The sequence below is a fragment of the Eretmochelys imbricata genome, chromosome 8 (genome assembly GCF_965152235.1).
Source record: "Eretmochelys imbricata isolate rEreImb1 chromosome 8, rEreImb1.hap1, whole genome shotgun sequence".
NCBI lineage: Eukaryota > Metazoa > Chordata > Testudines > Cheloniidae > Eretmochelys > Eretmochelys imbricata.
In genome coordinates this window covers 100,716,736-100,732,569 of record NC_135579.1, presented here as the reverse complement: position 1 = coordinate 100,732,569, position 15,834 = coordinate 100,716,736, and the positions used below count along the sequence as shown (strand labels likewise).

At 38.4% G+C, this 15,834-nt stretch overlaps 1 protein-coding gene across 2 annotated transcripts in view; it reads right to left on the bottom strand.

Moving 5' to 3' along the window:
• SPATA6 (spermatogenesis associated 6) overlaps window positions 1–15,834 on the bottom strand; it is a 53,262-nt gene that overhangs the window by 22,584 nt on the left and 14,844 nt on the right. For both annotated transcript variants that reach the window (XM_077824240.1, XM_077824239.1), the window contains exons 7-10: window positions 13,485–13,763; window positions 11,489–11,576; window positions 8,540–8,580; window positions 5,586–5,767 (exon numbers count right to left, since the gene is read on the bottom strand). In XM_077824240.1, coding sequence (XP_077680366.1) covers window positions 5,586–5,767; window positions 8,540–8,580; window positions 11,489–11,576; window positions 13,485–13,763 — 590 coding nt within the window. The remainder of the gene's footprint in view (window positions 1–5,585; window positions 5,768–8,539; window positions 8,581–11,488; window positions 11,577–13,484; window positions 13,764–15,834) is intronic.

Below are 15,834 nucleotides of genomic sequence, written 5' to 3'. Positions count from 1 at the left end.
TTCTTGGGACTTGCAAACATTCTGCAGTTACATCAGTTTAAATTGTTTATTGATTCCAATAGATTGTATAAACACTTTGGAAGTATAGTTCAGTGACCTAGAAAAAGCCAGATCAGAGAAGTTATCATTCATTTCAAAGACGTTATGTCAAGTACGATCTAAGGTACAAAACTATTTTCCCTTGGAATGTAACTAAAGACATTTATTTTCTTTTATGAGATGAGGATTTTTTTTTGAAGTCATGTAAACAGACAACATTTACCTTAGTGCAAAAAAAGAATCAAGTCTGGATGTTATAATACAGATTAATATAATTCTCAGACATCCACTAGGATGGAACAGACTATTAAAAATTCAAATAGATGTGTGTATACTATTTAAACACCAGCTTACAATTCTCAACTTTATAACAAATAGGTATTTTCAAAGTCAGACAGTCCAATCATTCATTTGAACATAGCAAGAAATGCTAATATCACCTATCAGTAAGAAATCCTACACCGTCTTGGATAGCAGAGTTAATGCAAAAGCTTACTGCAAAACGTTTGCATCAGGTATAACCCCTACCCCATCAGCAAACCTTCCAACAGTGTGTGTAAATGTGTGTATGTGGCCTCCATGAAGAATTTATCAACTTCAAAGCAGACACTTCATGCTGAGAAGAAACTACATACAAGGACAAACTATCACAGGACAGAAATCAATAAAGAACTGTAGTAGCAGGTTCACAATTGGAGAGCTCTATTGCAAGACAGAAAAAGAAAAGAAAAAAGAAATAACTACTTAGATAAATATAACCAGACAAACAGCTAAAAGAATCTTTCAGAAACTACCCATGTAACATGAGAGATCATCCAGAAAAGCCAAATACAGGTACACTTAATTCCAAAATGGATAGAACTTGGATACTTTGTATCTCTGCAGTACTCATGGTAACCAGAAGAAGTAACTTTATTTCCAGTTAAAGGCTAGGAAGTGGCTATTTACAAAGAACAACTTGTTCTCCGCATATATTGCCAACACAGAGAGATGCTGTAAGAGTTGGTCTTACTGGCATAATTATGTCAGTAAGAGGTGTGATTTTTTTTTGCCGACATGATGAGGACAGTAAAAGCCCTCCTGTAGATATAGCTATACGGTTTATAGTTTATAGCTTATTTCAGTTTCCAAATCACAAGAAGCTATACTGGTATAAGCACCTTTATACTGATATAACTGCTCCCATCCCATGGGATTTTGCTGCTTTAACTGTGAAGGAATAGCTACAACCACCACTTTGTTTTTTAAGCGTAGACAAGAGTCATACTATGCCAGTAAATAGTTGTTTTGAGCAGTAGCTGGTGGGTGCACTCAGTTCCTCTGAGTGCTAAATTCTGTAGATAGGAAATGCATCATCCCTTCTAATGGTCACTCAGTTCCTTTTCACCCCCCGAAGCCCTGTATAGAGCTGGGCTCTGAAGCAGAAAAGAGGTAGCTCTATGGAGGCACACAGAGAACAAGTGCTTGCTGATAAGTAAACTCATTTAATTTAAAGCATGAAGGCTAGCCAATCACCTTCTAAGGAGGTTGGTCTTAAACAATGTCCTTTAATACCACCATTTGCTCTGGATGTAGTGTCGAGAAAATAGTGATTCGTAGGTGTGAACTCACCTCTAGGTAGCAGCCCTACAAATTTCACATAAGGGTACATTGCATGTAGACACCATCAATTTTGCAATGCCCTTGTTGGTCAAACCCTTAAGAATTCAGGCACACCTGGTATATATCATAACTGGATGCATTTTCTTATCCATTTTGACAGTCTTTGAGCTCAGGTGGTTGATCCTCAAATTCCTCTCCAGAGGCCATAAATTGTCTAACTTCTGAAATGGCTTAGTCCTGTTTAAGTAGAAGCCAGTGCTCTTGACATCCAGGGTGTTCAACTTCACCTCCTCAGCATAATTATGGGGCGTTGTGAAAGAGACAGGCAGAGATATCAGTAATTGAGATGAAAAGTCAGATATAAATTGGTCTAGATTGGGGTGAAGTAGCCACTGATCTTTGTGGAATACAGTATAAGGTGACAGATCATCAAGGCCTGCCACTCAAACCCTCCTGGCCAAGTTAACGGTGACAAAATATGATAATCTTCACTGAGAAGCAATGCAAAGAGCAGGACCCTAAAAGCTCAAACACCCTCCCATGAGTTTATTTAATACCAAGTTCAAGTCCCAAAGTTGAATAGGTTCCTGAACAGGCATGTATAAGTTTGTATGACTTTTACAGAATTGTTTCACTGGGGAACAGACAAAGCCAGACCACCTTTTCACAGGGCCAGGTTCAGGGTCAGCATAAGCAGTAATAGCAGATGGAAACTGCAGGTGCTTACCTAAGAACAGCTTTGATAACAGAGACAGAAGAAAGTCTAAACCAACTGGAACTGGACAGAAACCGGGTCACAGCCTTTACAGTGATCAAACTTTTAAAAACAGTTCTATTTACCAGCATTCTGTTTTCTAGTGGATGGTTTTCTGGACTCCATTTTAAGACATCTTGCCCTAGAAAGCCAATCTCTATAACATGAGACAAAGAACCTTGAAGTCTGGATGCATTACTCTGCTGGGACAGGAGATCTTGACTCAGGGAGAGAATGAACAAACAACCTTGGGACAAAACTAGAAGTCAAGAACCTGGGATGAAATCATGACTCCACTGAAGTCAAAGGCAAAAACTTCCATAGACTTCAGTAGAGCCAGGACACACATGGTCAACTGGACTCATGTTGGATTAACTAAGATCACCCAACACTATGCTGCCAAAACTTTCCCAGTACTCTGGGAATGAGAGAAAACAGAAGAAAGGAGTAAAAGGAGACTCTCTTGCCAATGCAAAGAAAGGAGTCCTAAACGTGGATCCCTGACTGTTCTGATTGTGGTTTGTTGTTCTGACTTGTAGCAGATAAATCCATGTTCCAACGATCCCATCTGGCAGAAATCACACAAGCACCTGAGGGCAGGAGTGACCACTCATGATGTTCCACACCTTTCAGACTGAAATCAGCAGCTAGGGAGTTTTTACACCTGCCAGGTGCAGAATGGAAAGGATTACTTCAAACTAGATGCATGATTCTCAAAGCCCGATTTGCCTCTCAGCACACCAGAAATGACCAAGTATCATGACTGTGCATTCTCTTTTCAGAGCCAACCAAAGAATTTCAATCTTTTTAGCTGGTGGAACCCATTTCAATGCTTGTAAAGGAATCTCAAACAAGGGGATGATTTCAGCTTGAGATTTTGCATCAGGCGTTGTCATCTAGCAAGATTTAGCTGCCAAATTACTTGTGCTTGGGGGGTACTTTCGTAGGAGAAAATCACCAGGACTTGCATGCTACTGGAGCCTCTTCCAAAAGCAAGTTCTGGACCAAAGTCTTACAACGCTTTTGGGCCCTTTTTGAGAGTCAATAGGCAGACCACGGGCCAAATCCGGACTGCCAGGTACTTCTGAATGGACCCCAAAAATCTATTTGTTTACTTATTGTTATTTTTTTATTATTTGCTCTGGAGTCTGGACCTTCACTATACCTTGACCAAAAAATTTGGACCTTGACAAAAAATAATGGTCAATCCCTGCTTAGCGGAATGCACTTCCCCAAGGTATAAAGGGCACGTTACACATCTATATAAAGCAGGTATGGGGAAAGACCACCTCTTAAACCCATTGTCTTAGACTGGTCTCTAAGACAATGACACAAAGTGATGTAGAATTTGAGGAAATTAAAACAGACAAAAATTTAAAACAACAAAGCAAACTTTTCAGCCTTAGCCTAACAATCTAACTATTTACTATTTGATTTATTTATCAAACACTAAAGAAAAAGGGAGAAGTTTTACAACCACTGGCTAGCAGGCAGGCAGGCGCCGAGGGACTATTAGAAAGGGCACGATATTTATACCCTTGGGCTATGTGATGCAGGATTCATGGGAATTATGCAAACCTTCTCCCCCCCCACTTCCATACATTGCTCAAAAAGGTTCTGGGAGTGCATAGTTATGCAAGTAACACCAACAGTGGGGCTCTGAGGAAATAATGTCATGGACACTCACTTCACACCTATTTAGCAAAGAGGTCAAGTTTTCTTGTTGCTGTGTGCTGACTAGCATTATGTAGCCTAGAAGCTCAGTGCTCTCCGTACGCTAGGTTCAAAATAGATTGGAGGCAGTATTTATCAAATCACCACAAGATTGGGCTCTTATACTAATCTAGATATACATGTATTTTGTTATGCTTTCAGCAATACTGATGTTCTGCACAGTTAGGTGATTTGAACAAAAATATTTTAATACATTTCCAAAAGCTGACCCTGGCTACATGTTTGACAGCTTCAAATGTAACTTTCGGCATATATTCGGTTAAAACCTTAGTAAGCTGAGCAGTACTAATATTAAGGTCAGATTCAGACTACATTTTCATTGCTCCTGCCTCTTTGCTTTCTTATTTTATGATTTTGCTTCTGCCAAAAGATTTCTTTTAAACATTTACATTCTTTTTAAAAAGTCTTGGACCTCAAGTAAGGAAACTGTGGGTATTTATTAACAACATTGGTGTACCCCTACTGATAGGAAGGGAACATGACATCATTGGACAAAATTCTGAATCTCTACTGGGGAGAGACCTGTGACGTGAAACAGCAAGAATGTTGACCTGATTTTGAGCTGGACAGGCAAAGATCAGTACCATGCAAAAAAGAGTTAAAAGGTTGTTTTCAAAGTGTTGTTCTCTCTTGTCTGCTGCCTGTGAAAGATCCACACAAAAGAAAAGGGGGTAAATCTATTCGGGTGGCATAGTGACCTTCACTACACACACACAGTTATCAAATACACAAACAAGGAGAAAAAAAGAGAAACATCAATACACAATACACATGAAACTCTCAGTTATAGTCGTCAGAATGCTGGAATAGTGTCAGGCAGAGGGCGATGGTAAGGGGACACCACCTTAAACTCTCACTAGGATTTAAAAGCCAGCCCACATATGCCCCACTAAAACTATATTTCTACATATTTTTAAAGAAAACCCTAAAGTAAAGTTTCTATTTATAAAAAGAAGCTTTAATTGGATTAGATATGAATTAACAAATACTGGGGTTGAAAAACAATCAGAAGTTCAAAACACCTTCAGAATATTTTACTAATGCAATCACCACATTTAAGTTCCTGACATTGAAATCAGTCTTTGGAATATTAGCATTTTCCAAGATACTGACCAATTGTTGCTTGAGATATATAATAGACATTCAGAGCCAAAACCCGGACTAAGTTATACCAAATATTCAAAACATGCAATTGGAGAAGAGATTTTTATTGCCATGATTTTGGGACCCATGTCAGTTGGGCTGTACAAATGCAGTTGAGAGAAGATGGACACCCTAACTTTTGTACATGTGGTCCTTTGATGACAGTTCAAATGACTACATAAAGTAACAGGAAATCCACAGTCATTTTAGCCTGTGTTACCCCTACAACCTACAGTTATGTAAACATTACTGTGATTCACAATTACCAATTATCCCAAAGTTTCACAGACAACAAATGAAAACAAGCCTTTACCTTTCTCTAAGCGAAGAACGGTTTAGTACAGGACTTGAGGAATGTTTCTGCAATGAGGAGGGTGCTGAACGTATTAATGAACTAGTAGAATGAAAATGCCTACTAGCAGTACCCGAGATCGGGTGCTCATCACAGCTGTCGGAAGAGCCATCTAAGTCTTTCCCATGATGAGACTTGATCATCTGTCAGAGAGAAAACAGCAGGAAAACTTCAAACAATATGTAAAATGTGCCCTGGCTATGCCTGTGCACCAGCTAACGGAGCAGAGATGTACACTTTCCACCTGCTCTGTGTGTCAAACAAAGTTAAAAATTCAACTTGTCTGCATTAAGCGATACACATAAGGTGATGATTTACAGAGGTTTGCATATAACATTGGAGTGGGAGCAGCAGCACCCCCCATAACTAAGATTGCATTCCAGGCTAACCCCTGTTTTCAGTCACTGATATCTTTTTGAAGAAGTTTTCACCTTTCCAGATGAAAATTTTCTAGGACTGGTTTCTGAACAGGGACTTTTTAGTCTCAGCAAAAGCTCTTCAGCCATATTGGATTATCAAACAAGATGGTGGGGATAATGGGGGGGGGGGGAGGGAGACAACATTTTTCCCAATTATAAAGAAATTTTTGCAATTTTTTTGGAGCCGCTACAGAGCTGAAAAAAGTTAGAGGTAAAAATCTGAAACAGCCCTCACTGAGGAAAGTGCCTTGCAGGTTTCTAGTGAAAAGAGACCTTGAAGATTTCCACTGAAAGTGTTCTCTATTTGCCCAAGTTATGACCCTTTAAAAACTGAATACTACACCCGTACAGTTCATTTTCTCATGGGTTTTCTCTGTAAGCTTGTAAAGTGCTAAGGAAAGCTACACCTTGCATGCTTGAGTGATGGAGTTTGCTGCTAATGAAAAATGTGCAAGCAGTGCAAAGGGCTTAGAAGGGTTGCTATATTCCTTAAATTTCACAGAAAGGTGTCCCACTGTGATGAACCTTTAGTATTCCACCATCTTGATCCAGCATCTCACTTCCTGCTGGCCCCATCAGCTAGGACCAAATTCTTGATCTCTAGATACTGCTGCAGCCGCATAAGGGAGATCCTTGGACACTGTAGAGCTGCCAGAACAGCTCCATGACAAAGATGTGGGGTGGGATAAGGATACATGTTTTCCAGCTTAGCTTGTAAGTTTAGGGGACCAGGCCATGTCTCATCTGGTTTGCCATGCCCACTTATGTAGAAATAGCATTTTTAGATCAAGATTCAAGCTGTTCCCATATATTCCTACAAAGAGATTCATCAGAGCGTTATTCAAATGTAACCTTGACGAAAGCTTTACCCCATTGGCCCTTTAAAGATTCTTGTGCCCTGTGGGAGAAAGGAATTTGTTTTGTTATTTTACACCACACACATAGAGGAACTCAATAATATTCCATGGAATTCTCCTTGCTAGCCAGGAAACCCTCTGAAAGGCAGGACTGTATCTGTCCCCATCGCACAATACACTATTTTTAGGTGAACTTTAACCAAAGTTGAATACCCTAGTCACACCACACAGAAGACCTAAATTAACCAATAAAAGCCAGGAGAGTCCAAACATTTTGGCCCCATGAGCTAATTCACCTAACAATTTTAAAAGACGTAGTTGATGTTGGCTACAGAATTAGAATCCCATTCAAATGTAATCTTCAGATTAAACACACAGACAAACAGCATGCCCAAATATAATCTGCTTTATTAAATTTAACATTGATTTCCCCTTAACAGCCACATTACACAGTAATTCTCAGGCCCTCTCACTCTACACAATATTAACAACATCTAGTTCAGAGCTATACTATTATTTTTGGCAACAGAAAAGGTATATTCCTTTTTGCCTTTATTTTTTTGTTGAAACCAGGAATGCTTAAGGGCATCAGGAGAGTGATGAATTTAATCTGTATCTTTGTTATCTATGTGCTCCAAACAATGACTGCAGCTAATATCTTCTTCCCCATTTGAGAAAAATGGATTTGAATTAAAACATCCATCATAAAAGCATATTTAGAAGTTCTCAATACAGTTTATCACTTATCACTATGGAGCAATCCAGAGGCAGCACAATATATTAGACTTACATGCCACATAAAACTGCAATCCTACACAGTGAAAGTTAAGAAGCTGACAAGAATGTTTGGCCTGAACCAAAGGTTTATCCTTTTAATTCACTTTCCTTGTCCCTCCTTGCATCATCTCTCTTGCCAGCCATTAGGAAATCTAATAGGGCACACACACAATAAATAACGGTCTACGGTCTGCTAGTAAAATTTCCAGTGTATTTCAGGAAAGACAAAAATTAGGAAAAAAAGGATAAACAAAGAAGTGACATCTCATTTCACACGTCTATCAGGTTGGTGAGATAAACAAGGCTCTCCATCCCAACCAAGAACATATGAAAAGCAGCTAGCTGAGGAAGGAAAGACAAAACTTGAGAATAATCACAAGAGCCAAACATTTGAAGTAATGAGCAGCAATTTAAAAAAACAAAACAAAAATAAAACACTGTGGATCCAGCTGTCATTTACACCAATGCTCTGGTGATACAAGAGATCCTCTTGAAGTGGCTGTAAATGTAATTTCACACCCACTTTAAGGTGCCTTTACTCACCCCGGCTTCATAAAGTGAAAGTGACTTTACTGTAAATAAAAATTAGGTTCTATAACTGCAGAATAGGATTATTCACTATGAGTTTATGTCCATAGTGTTAACAGTTTGTGTCTGCAGAATGTTTTGAGAACGCTTTATAGTACAATAAAACAATATCTATATTCAGGTAACGGTGCATATACAGCATCAAACAACAAGATGAAGAAGTTGTATACTTGATTTCACTCAGGCACCTTCAACAAAAATCCCACATGCTTTTCTATTCCACATACTCCAAAACATAGGAAAATTTACATGCAATTTTATTTGCATTACTTACTTTAGTATGCTTGGGTCTATAGCTGCCAAGAAGAGAAGGATCTGGAAAAAAATGCACCCCAACAGAATTTTTAAACAAGTTTTGAGACTATAGGTCTAGAATCCACATGCAGTTTAGGGCATTTTAAAAAAAAGTCTTTCCCAAAAATCACTTACAACTCACCTTTCAAAACAGCAGCCAAAGCAATTTACTGTTATACATTTACATTCTTCAGATGCAATTTACATTCATCTGAAGAAGTGGGTTTTTTACCCACGAAAGCTTATGCCCAAATAGATCTGTTAGTCTTTAAGGTGCCAGCGGACTCCTCATTGTTTTTGTGGATACAGAATAACACGACTACGCCTCTGACACATGATACATTGTGTAATTCAAAATAACGTCATGGCCATTAGTGCTTTAGGGTTTCAGTTTCTTCATCTGACAACAATAACTTTAGTTTGGCTGCAGCACTAAGGTTATGTCTACACTAGAGACCTTACAGTGGCACAGCTGTACAGATGCAGCTGCACTGCTGTAAAATTTCTCACGTAGCTGCTCTCTGCCAACGGGAGAGAGCTCTCCTGTAGACATAACTAAACCACCTGCAGTGGTAGCTATGGTAGAGAGTGGTGGTAGCTATGCCAGCGGGAGAAGCTCTCCCGCTGACATAGTGCTGTGCACACTACCATTTATGCCGGAGAAATTTATGTCGCTCAAAGGGGTGGTTTTTTCACCCCCCCCCCCCCCCCCGAGTGACATAAGTTTTGCCAACATAAATGGTAGGGTAGACATGGTCTAAGTGAATGGGAACTCATCACAGAGGATGAGTACAATTTTGTGAGTGGACCGAAGTGACTTATATTGTTATTCATTGCTTAAACCAATGTAAAGTAAAACTATACCAGAATATGGACCATATTATCTACTACACTATAGTAAGCCACTTTGTAAAGGAAGTCAAATTTCCATCCTAAAAGAGAAGTCCACTGTATATCCACAGGACTGGAAATGTCCCAACTATTCTCACTCTGTGCTGCTATGCCTCAAATCAGTTTGGTGGATAGTATCTTCAAGGTGAGAGTGAGCTCACCTAATAGTATCTAATGCTTAGTTCTTCTGTGCAACTTTAGATATCCAGAGTGCATGGCAACCAGACAGGGGCTACAATTCTATCTACAGATACATGCCACAGAAATCCCACCAATATCAATGGCTCCCAAGTTTCGATAAAATGTGCTTATATCTAAGAGGGGTCATATACTTGGAACTATCAGGATGAAAGCTTCCCTCTAAAGCACTGGGGCAAACCCTTGTTTAATTAAAAGCACCATAGTATCTGTAGAGTCAAATTTTCGATAACTGCCTCTGATTTTACAGGCACAAAATGATGAAATTTAGTATCTAATTTGGGGGTGCAACCAAGTAACCAAATTTGTAAATCCTCTCCACAGAAAGCAGACAGGACCTCCATATTTTTAGTCTCATCCAAAAGATCAATATATACATGCAATAAACTGCATGGACTCAGTAAGCTGCCTCCAGAAGGATGAAAGAGTACTGAGCTGTCATTTCTAGGATTAGAACACCTGTATTTTTCAGAAGTCTGATCCTTATAACTGTTACACCCCAGAACATAGGCAGGGGGGTGGCTCTCTACCAATGAATCTTGTGACTGTTAGAAGTGACAACTCTTTTCTGAGGTAGATTTCAGACCCCTAGTGACTGGCCCAAGACCTCTAACTCATTTCATATATGTGCTTAATGCCTATCAGGTGGTAATGTGGCTCTGATATTACCAAACTGCAAAAGATTCAAGTTTATGACCCTGAGGTGAAAGGCTTTGCATCCCAATGTCTACATCTGGAGCCTCCAGTCCTTCCACTATGGGCAAACTGCAAAGTACCTTTAATTCACGGTGAATTGCAGCGAAGGTATTACTAGTGAGGAGTCACAATAAAATGTGAATAGAAGTACACATAAATACTGACGAAGTTCACTAGACTTCATGCTATCATACATGAGGAATACTGAAGAAAAACCATGTTTTAAAGTACCGCCTTCCCTAATTTTACCTGAGACAGACAGGGAATCTCCAAGTCTGTGGAAATATACTATATGGGAGAAGGATTGTTTTCAATTTAGCTCTCCACTAAAGGATTCTAACTTTAATCCATGGATTACTGGAAGTAACAAAGCAAATAATCCATGTCGTGCATATGGGAAATAAGAGATCAGAAGCTAAATAAAATGGCAAAGCATAACCACTGTAGGAAGACCTGTATTTTTCAGTTCATATAAAGATACGTAATTATTGTCCCAACCCAGTACACGAACCCTGTAGGCTAACAGTAGCATGCCAGGTGTACTGAAATTCAGAGGCAAGCATTTTAGGGGCTTCAGAAGCTAGGCCTTGTAGGGGCTAGCCCTGGTGGGCCCCAATAACCAATCAGACACATGGGTAAGTGAAAGGGTATTTTACTTTGGCTGGCAGGAAAGAGAAAGGTTGCAGATATCCTAGGTACAGAGGCTTAAAAAAGTTATATTTCAAAGTGAGTAATAGGGTTTTTTGTTTGGGTTGTCAGGGATCCTCAGGCTTAGTGCTTGGAGTGCCCTCTCCAGTGTCATCTTTGTTCGTCCAAATAGGCCACGGTTAGTCAGTCTCTCTCACCAGGTGTCTCTGCACTGGCTCCTTGCCAGCACAGGTTGACTTTACCAGTGCACCAACCTGTGTTTGGAGACACTCTGTTTTCAGATGACACAGAACTAAGGACCCAATCATTGGGCTAATTAAATATCCTAAGCCACATTTTTTGTCTGTTTGTTTTTTTTTTAAACAGTAGGTTCATTCATCCCAGCATCCTGCCTAAATCCTCGAGAGGACAGTCTTTCCACACGAAGGGGTTAAAAAGCCTAACCAGTTGTATGGAACGGGAGTATCTAAGATGAGATACACAAGTCAATACGTACCATAAGATACCCTGGACCAAGCTTCTCGTCCACTGTCTCTGGTGGGACGCCAAGTATGAACATCAACAGTGGGGCTCGGATGTTCAACCTGGAGCCAAAACATTGTTAAAACATTTAGTGTGTGGAGATAAACTTTTTATATGACCACAAACACACAAATAAATTAAATTACCTTTCCTTCTCCTGTAAGTCCACCTCTGCTCCTTTCTGGTTCAATTTATAAATCTAAGATTTTTGATGATAATGTTAAGGAAGCTATTCTCAGTATTTTGTCTGTGTAAATATAGTATTATTACGTATACACAGACGATAATGTAAGAACAGTTACAAAAACCCTTAGATTAGAAATTATGAATCAAACCAGAAAGGAGGCGAGAGGGTGACACGCAGCAGAACAAGATGTAACTTATTGTCTTATATATTAATGCAGATCCACTAGAACCTTCTTACAGCCAGGGCTTTGGAGTGGAGCCCGGAGCTGGAGTGCGGAGCAGCTCCGGAGCAGTGGAGCTGCAGGTTTTTGCCTGGAGCTAGAGCGGAGCCGGAGCCCAGCTCCAAAGCCCTGCTTACAGCTTTGTTATACATAGTCTACTACGGCACCAGTTACATAACAGGAAAAAAGGAAAAGCTACAGAATAGTTATCTAATATTTACCAGAAATAGTTCAGATCTCACCAAGATATTTAAAGCACTGCTCTTCTTCCTAATTAAAGGATAATGTTTTAGCAAGTTCAAATTTTGATCTTAATGTAACACATAGTATTCCCAGTCCAAGAAGACCTCAGCGTTAAAGACACCCTGAAGATCAGAAAGGCAATGAAAATCTGGATATGGTACATTAAAAGAATACAGCAGATACACATTTTCTTCTTGTAGAAGAGGCACAAAAGTAGTCAAAGTAATCAGTCAGCAATTGTCATGTAAAGGTGCTGTAATTACATTGTGAACATCACCTATAGATCAGAAACAGAAGAATTGACTAATTTGAGTTAAAAGAAAAAATAATATCCATGGGAGTACGATAAGCAGTAGGATGAAGATTAATGGTTGCTTAAGGCTCATCTGAATTTCTAAAGGGTATCTAGGAGTAAAAGAAAACTTGTTAGTGAATTCCAGAGTTTGATAACATATGCTAATGAATTAATTAGTAATCAGCTAAAAAAAGAAATAATCAGAGAAGTAACTAAGATAATCAGGTAACATGGCAGATAAGATCGCTGAAATTGCACGCAAGGCCTGATGTCATAGCACAGAAACAAAAGAGCCCCATTTCTCCTTCTCTCTGCAATCTTTCAAGGTTGGATTCTGAAGGTAGATGTTTATAGTGATCATGGGAAATATTAAGAAAAAAGAAAACTAACATTAAAGTACATATTGAACAATATGATCCTCCAAGATGCAAAGCACTCTGGCCCCAATCCAGCAAAGTACTTAAGAACATGCTTAGCTTTAAGCAAGAGTAGTCCTGTTGACTTCAGCAGGATGACTCACATACTTAAAGTTAAGCATGTGCATAAGTGCTTTGCTAGGTTGGGGTCAGAATGCTCAGGAACTTGAAGGATTAAGTTTATATTTTAGAAAAGGGACAATTTCAAAGACAAGCTGATAATGTAAAGAAAGGTACAAAGGAGGAATTCTGACTCTTCATAAAGTCACTGCACTCTTTTCAAATCCTATTCAGCCACTTTTAATACTGATACCAATTACTTCCAACTTGAATTATGCACCTGTTATGCTGTCCAGTGTGCTAGAAGAAAAAGAATGGACACTCAGAATTTAAACATGGTATTCATGAAAGAGTTTGAGTCTTGTCAGTTACCAGCGCTGACAAAAGGACTTTTATTCTTGTTAATTTTACATTTAAATCACTATGTAGCAGGCTGTTCAGGAGAAAAAAAGGTTTTTCATTTAAACTAGGATTTGGGGAGTAATATTTAGCAAAAGAATAATGTTTGAGCTCAGCTTAAATTGGAAACACTTTGCAGAGAATACATACACGTCTAATTACAAATGGAGGTTTATCAGTTTCTCTTCTGAATTCAAAAGGCCCCAGGTTTAAATGGGCCAGCCGTTGTCTGGCTTCTTCTGATAGCTCACACATTCGTCTTTTTGTGTATGGAGATGGAGATCGTGATTTAGAAGCTATTGTGGGCTGCTCATAGTTCTTTGTTGCTAAACAGTGCCTGTTTTTCTCAGGTGAAGGGGTGTTTTTCTTTGGTGACCTTGTTTGTAATCTTCCATTTGCTGTTGAATGATGCACCCAATCCAAATTATCCTAAAGTGAAAAGAGAAATTATCTGGTTTGACAGCATGCCGAGCAAAGATTGCTAGTGATGATAAAAAAAAAAAAAAAAAAACATCTGCAAAAGGGGAACCAATACCTCCGACAGAAATAGACGTACGTCAGTGCAAGTTACCCTAAGAAAACTATAATCACGCAGCAATTTAGAAAAAAATAATGCGTTTAAAACCAGGAGGAGGATAAAATGCACATTGTTAAATGTCAGACTTTAAGGTTAAGTGCCTGATACTTATCCAATTAGCTTGCTCACACAGTTGGTGCTAAAGACACTATATAAAATTAAGTTGAATTATGTCACTTTAGTTCATTTAATGACAACTCTGCCTAGCATATATGATTAAAAGTTTACAGATTTGAAAATATTTGCTCAACTGGCTAACATCTTTTTTTGTAAAATCTTTTAAAGTGTTTACTGTTCCGAGTGTAAGGTTAAATTATTTTAAAGAGTGGATGGCAACAGACTGAACTTTTGTTTATGGTTAAATTATATACATTTTAGAAGCTGACCAAATTTACTGGGGTATTTTTTTAAAGACAAGGTTATTACCAAAAAGCTATAATAATATAACCTTAAGGACCCACTTTCCAATGTTCCTCTTAAGTTATGCCAATAATATAATGCAAATACAAAACCTAAACATTTGCCTGTAAAAATGGCATTTTTTGCATCCACAAATACAGGGTTTGGAGGCAAAGTTTGGAGACCATTTAAAATGCCAGCATAGGGGTCTAGCTCAGAGTTGACACAAGCTTTAAAAATACCACATTGTGCACATGCATGGTATATTAACAAACCACAATTCTTTTGTAACCAGCAACACCAAACTAACAGTTATTAAGAAAAGAGCCAGCCCTAACTATTAACTTCTTCACTGACTAGTTTAAAAATCAACTGTCAAGAGTAATACTTTCAGTACTGAAGTTTAATTTGAAATACATTATCACTCTTTTGTAATTTCAGCACAAAATCATCTTTCAGCTGCCTCTACAAGCTTTATAGTTGGTGACACGCTAGAAAAAAGGCTATGCTTTGAACGCTTTCTCAGTTGAACATTTTGGCTTTGATGTCACAGTATAATGAACTGGAATTTCAGGTAAAGTTTGGCTCCAAATTCCCATTTTATTAAACCTAATTTTTATTGGTATTTAATTTTGTATATTTTTTATGACTTTCGTTTGGGAATTACTTTTCCTTTTAAAATAAAAAGAGATGACAGACATCATTCTGGTGCATATACAATGCAACCGCACTACATCAGTGCATGAGAACTGAAACAGAAATGGACTACAGACTAACTGGGCAGTATTCACTGTTTATTGCTTGCCTTTCCATCTGCACACACGGTGAGTTACATGTTTAAGACTGGTTTCAGAGTGGTATGTTAAGAATCTCAGGTACCTTTTAGTACATTAAAAATCTCAAGTACATGCTATGTACACTTTAGAAAAACACCAATATGATTGCATCTCTTTAAAGTGACAATGTCAACTTGTTTTTTTTTTTTTAATGTTTATCAGTTTAGAAACATTCAGTTTTCCAATAGAATGTGCCTTTTTACAAAAAAAACCTCCTTTAAAAATGTTGATAAGGCTTTTTTTATTTGCTCCCCTGCTTAAGGATAGACCCAACATCACCATCACCCCCCAAACATTCACAGGCTACCCAGTCTCTGTCTGTGCACATTCCTGCCTGCCGCCTGTCCCTTTTCAGTTTTGCTGTTGCTATTACTAATAAACACCATTTTGAACAATATGGAAAAGTGATGTCATCATATAAGTGTATAGGACAGGAAGCCCAACAGAGGCTCAAAACGGTAAAACTGACTATACACAAAATGCTGTCAAACACAAAGTAAACAAATGGCAGAAAAAGAGTTTCCTTCAGTTAGTTCATCTAAAGCGTTACTAATCATTGTTTCATAATTTCCAGGTGGATATTTGATTGACAAGTTGATGGTCGCCTTTTAAAATGAAGTCTTCATATCCATTACAAAAATAATTTCTCAAGATAATTACAGTTATACTTTATGTATTGGTTTGTTTT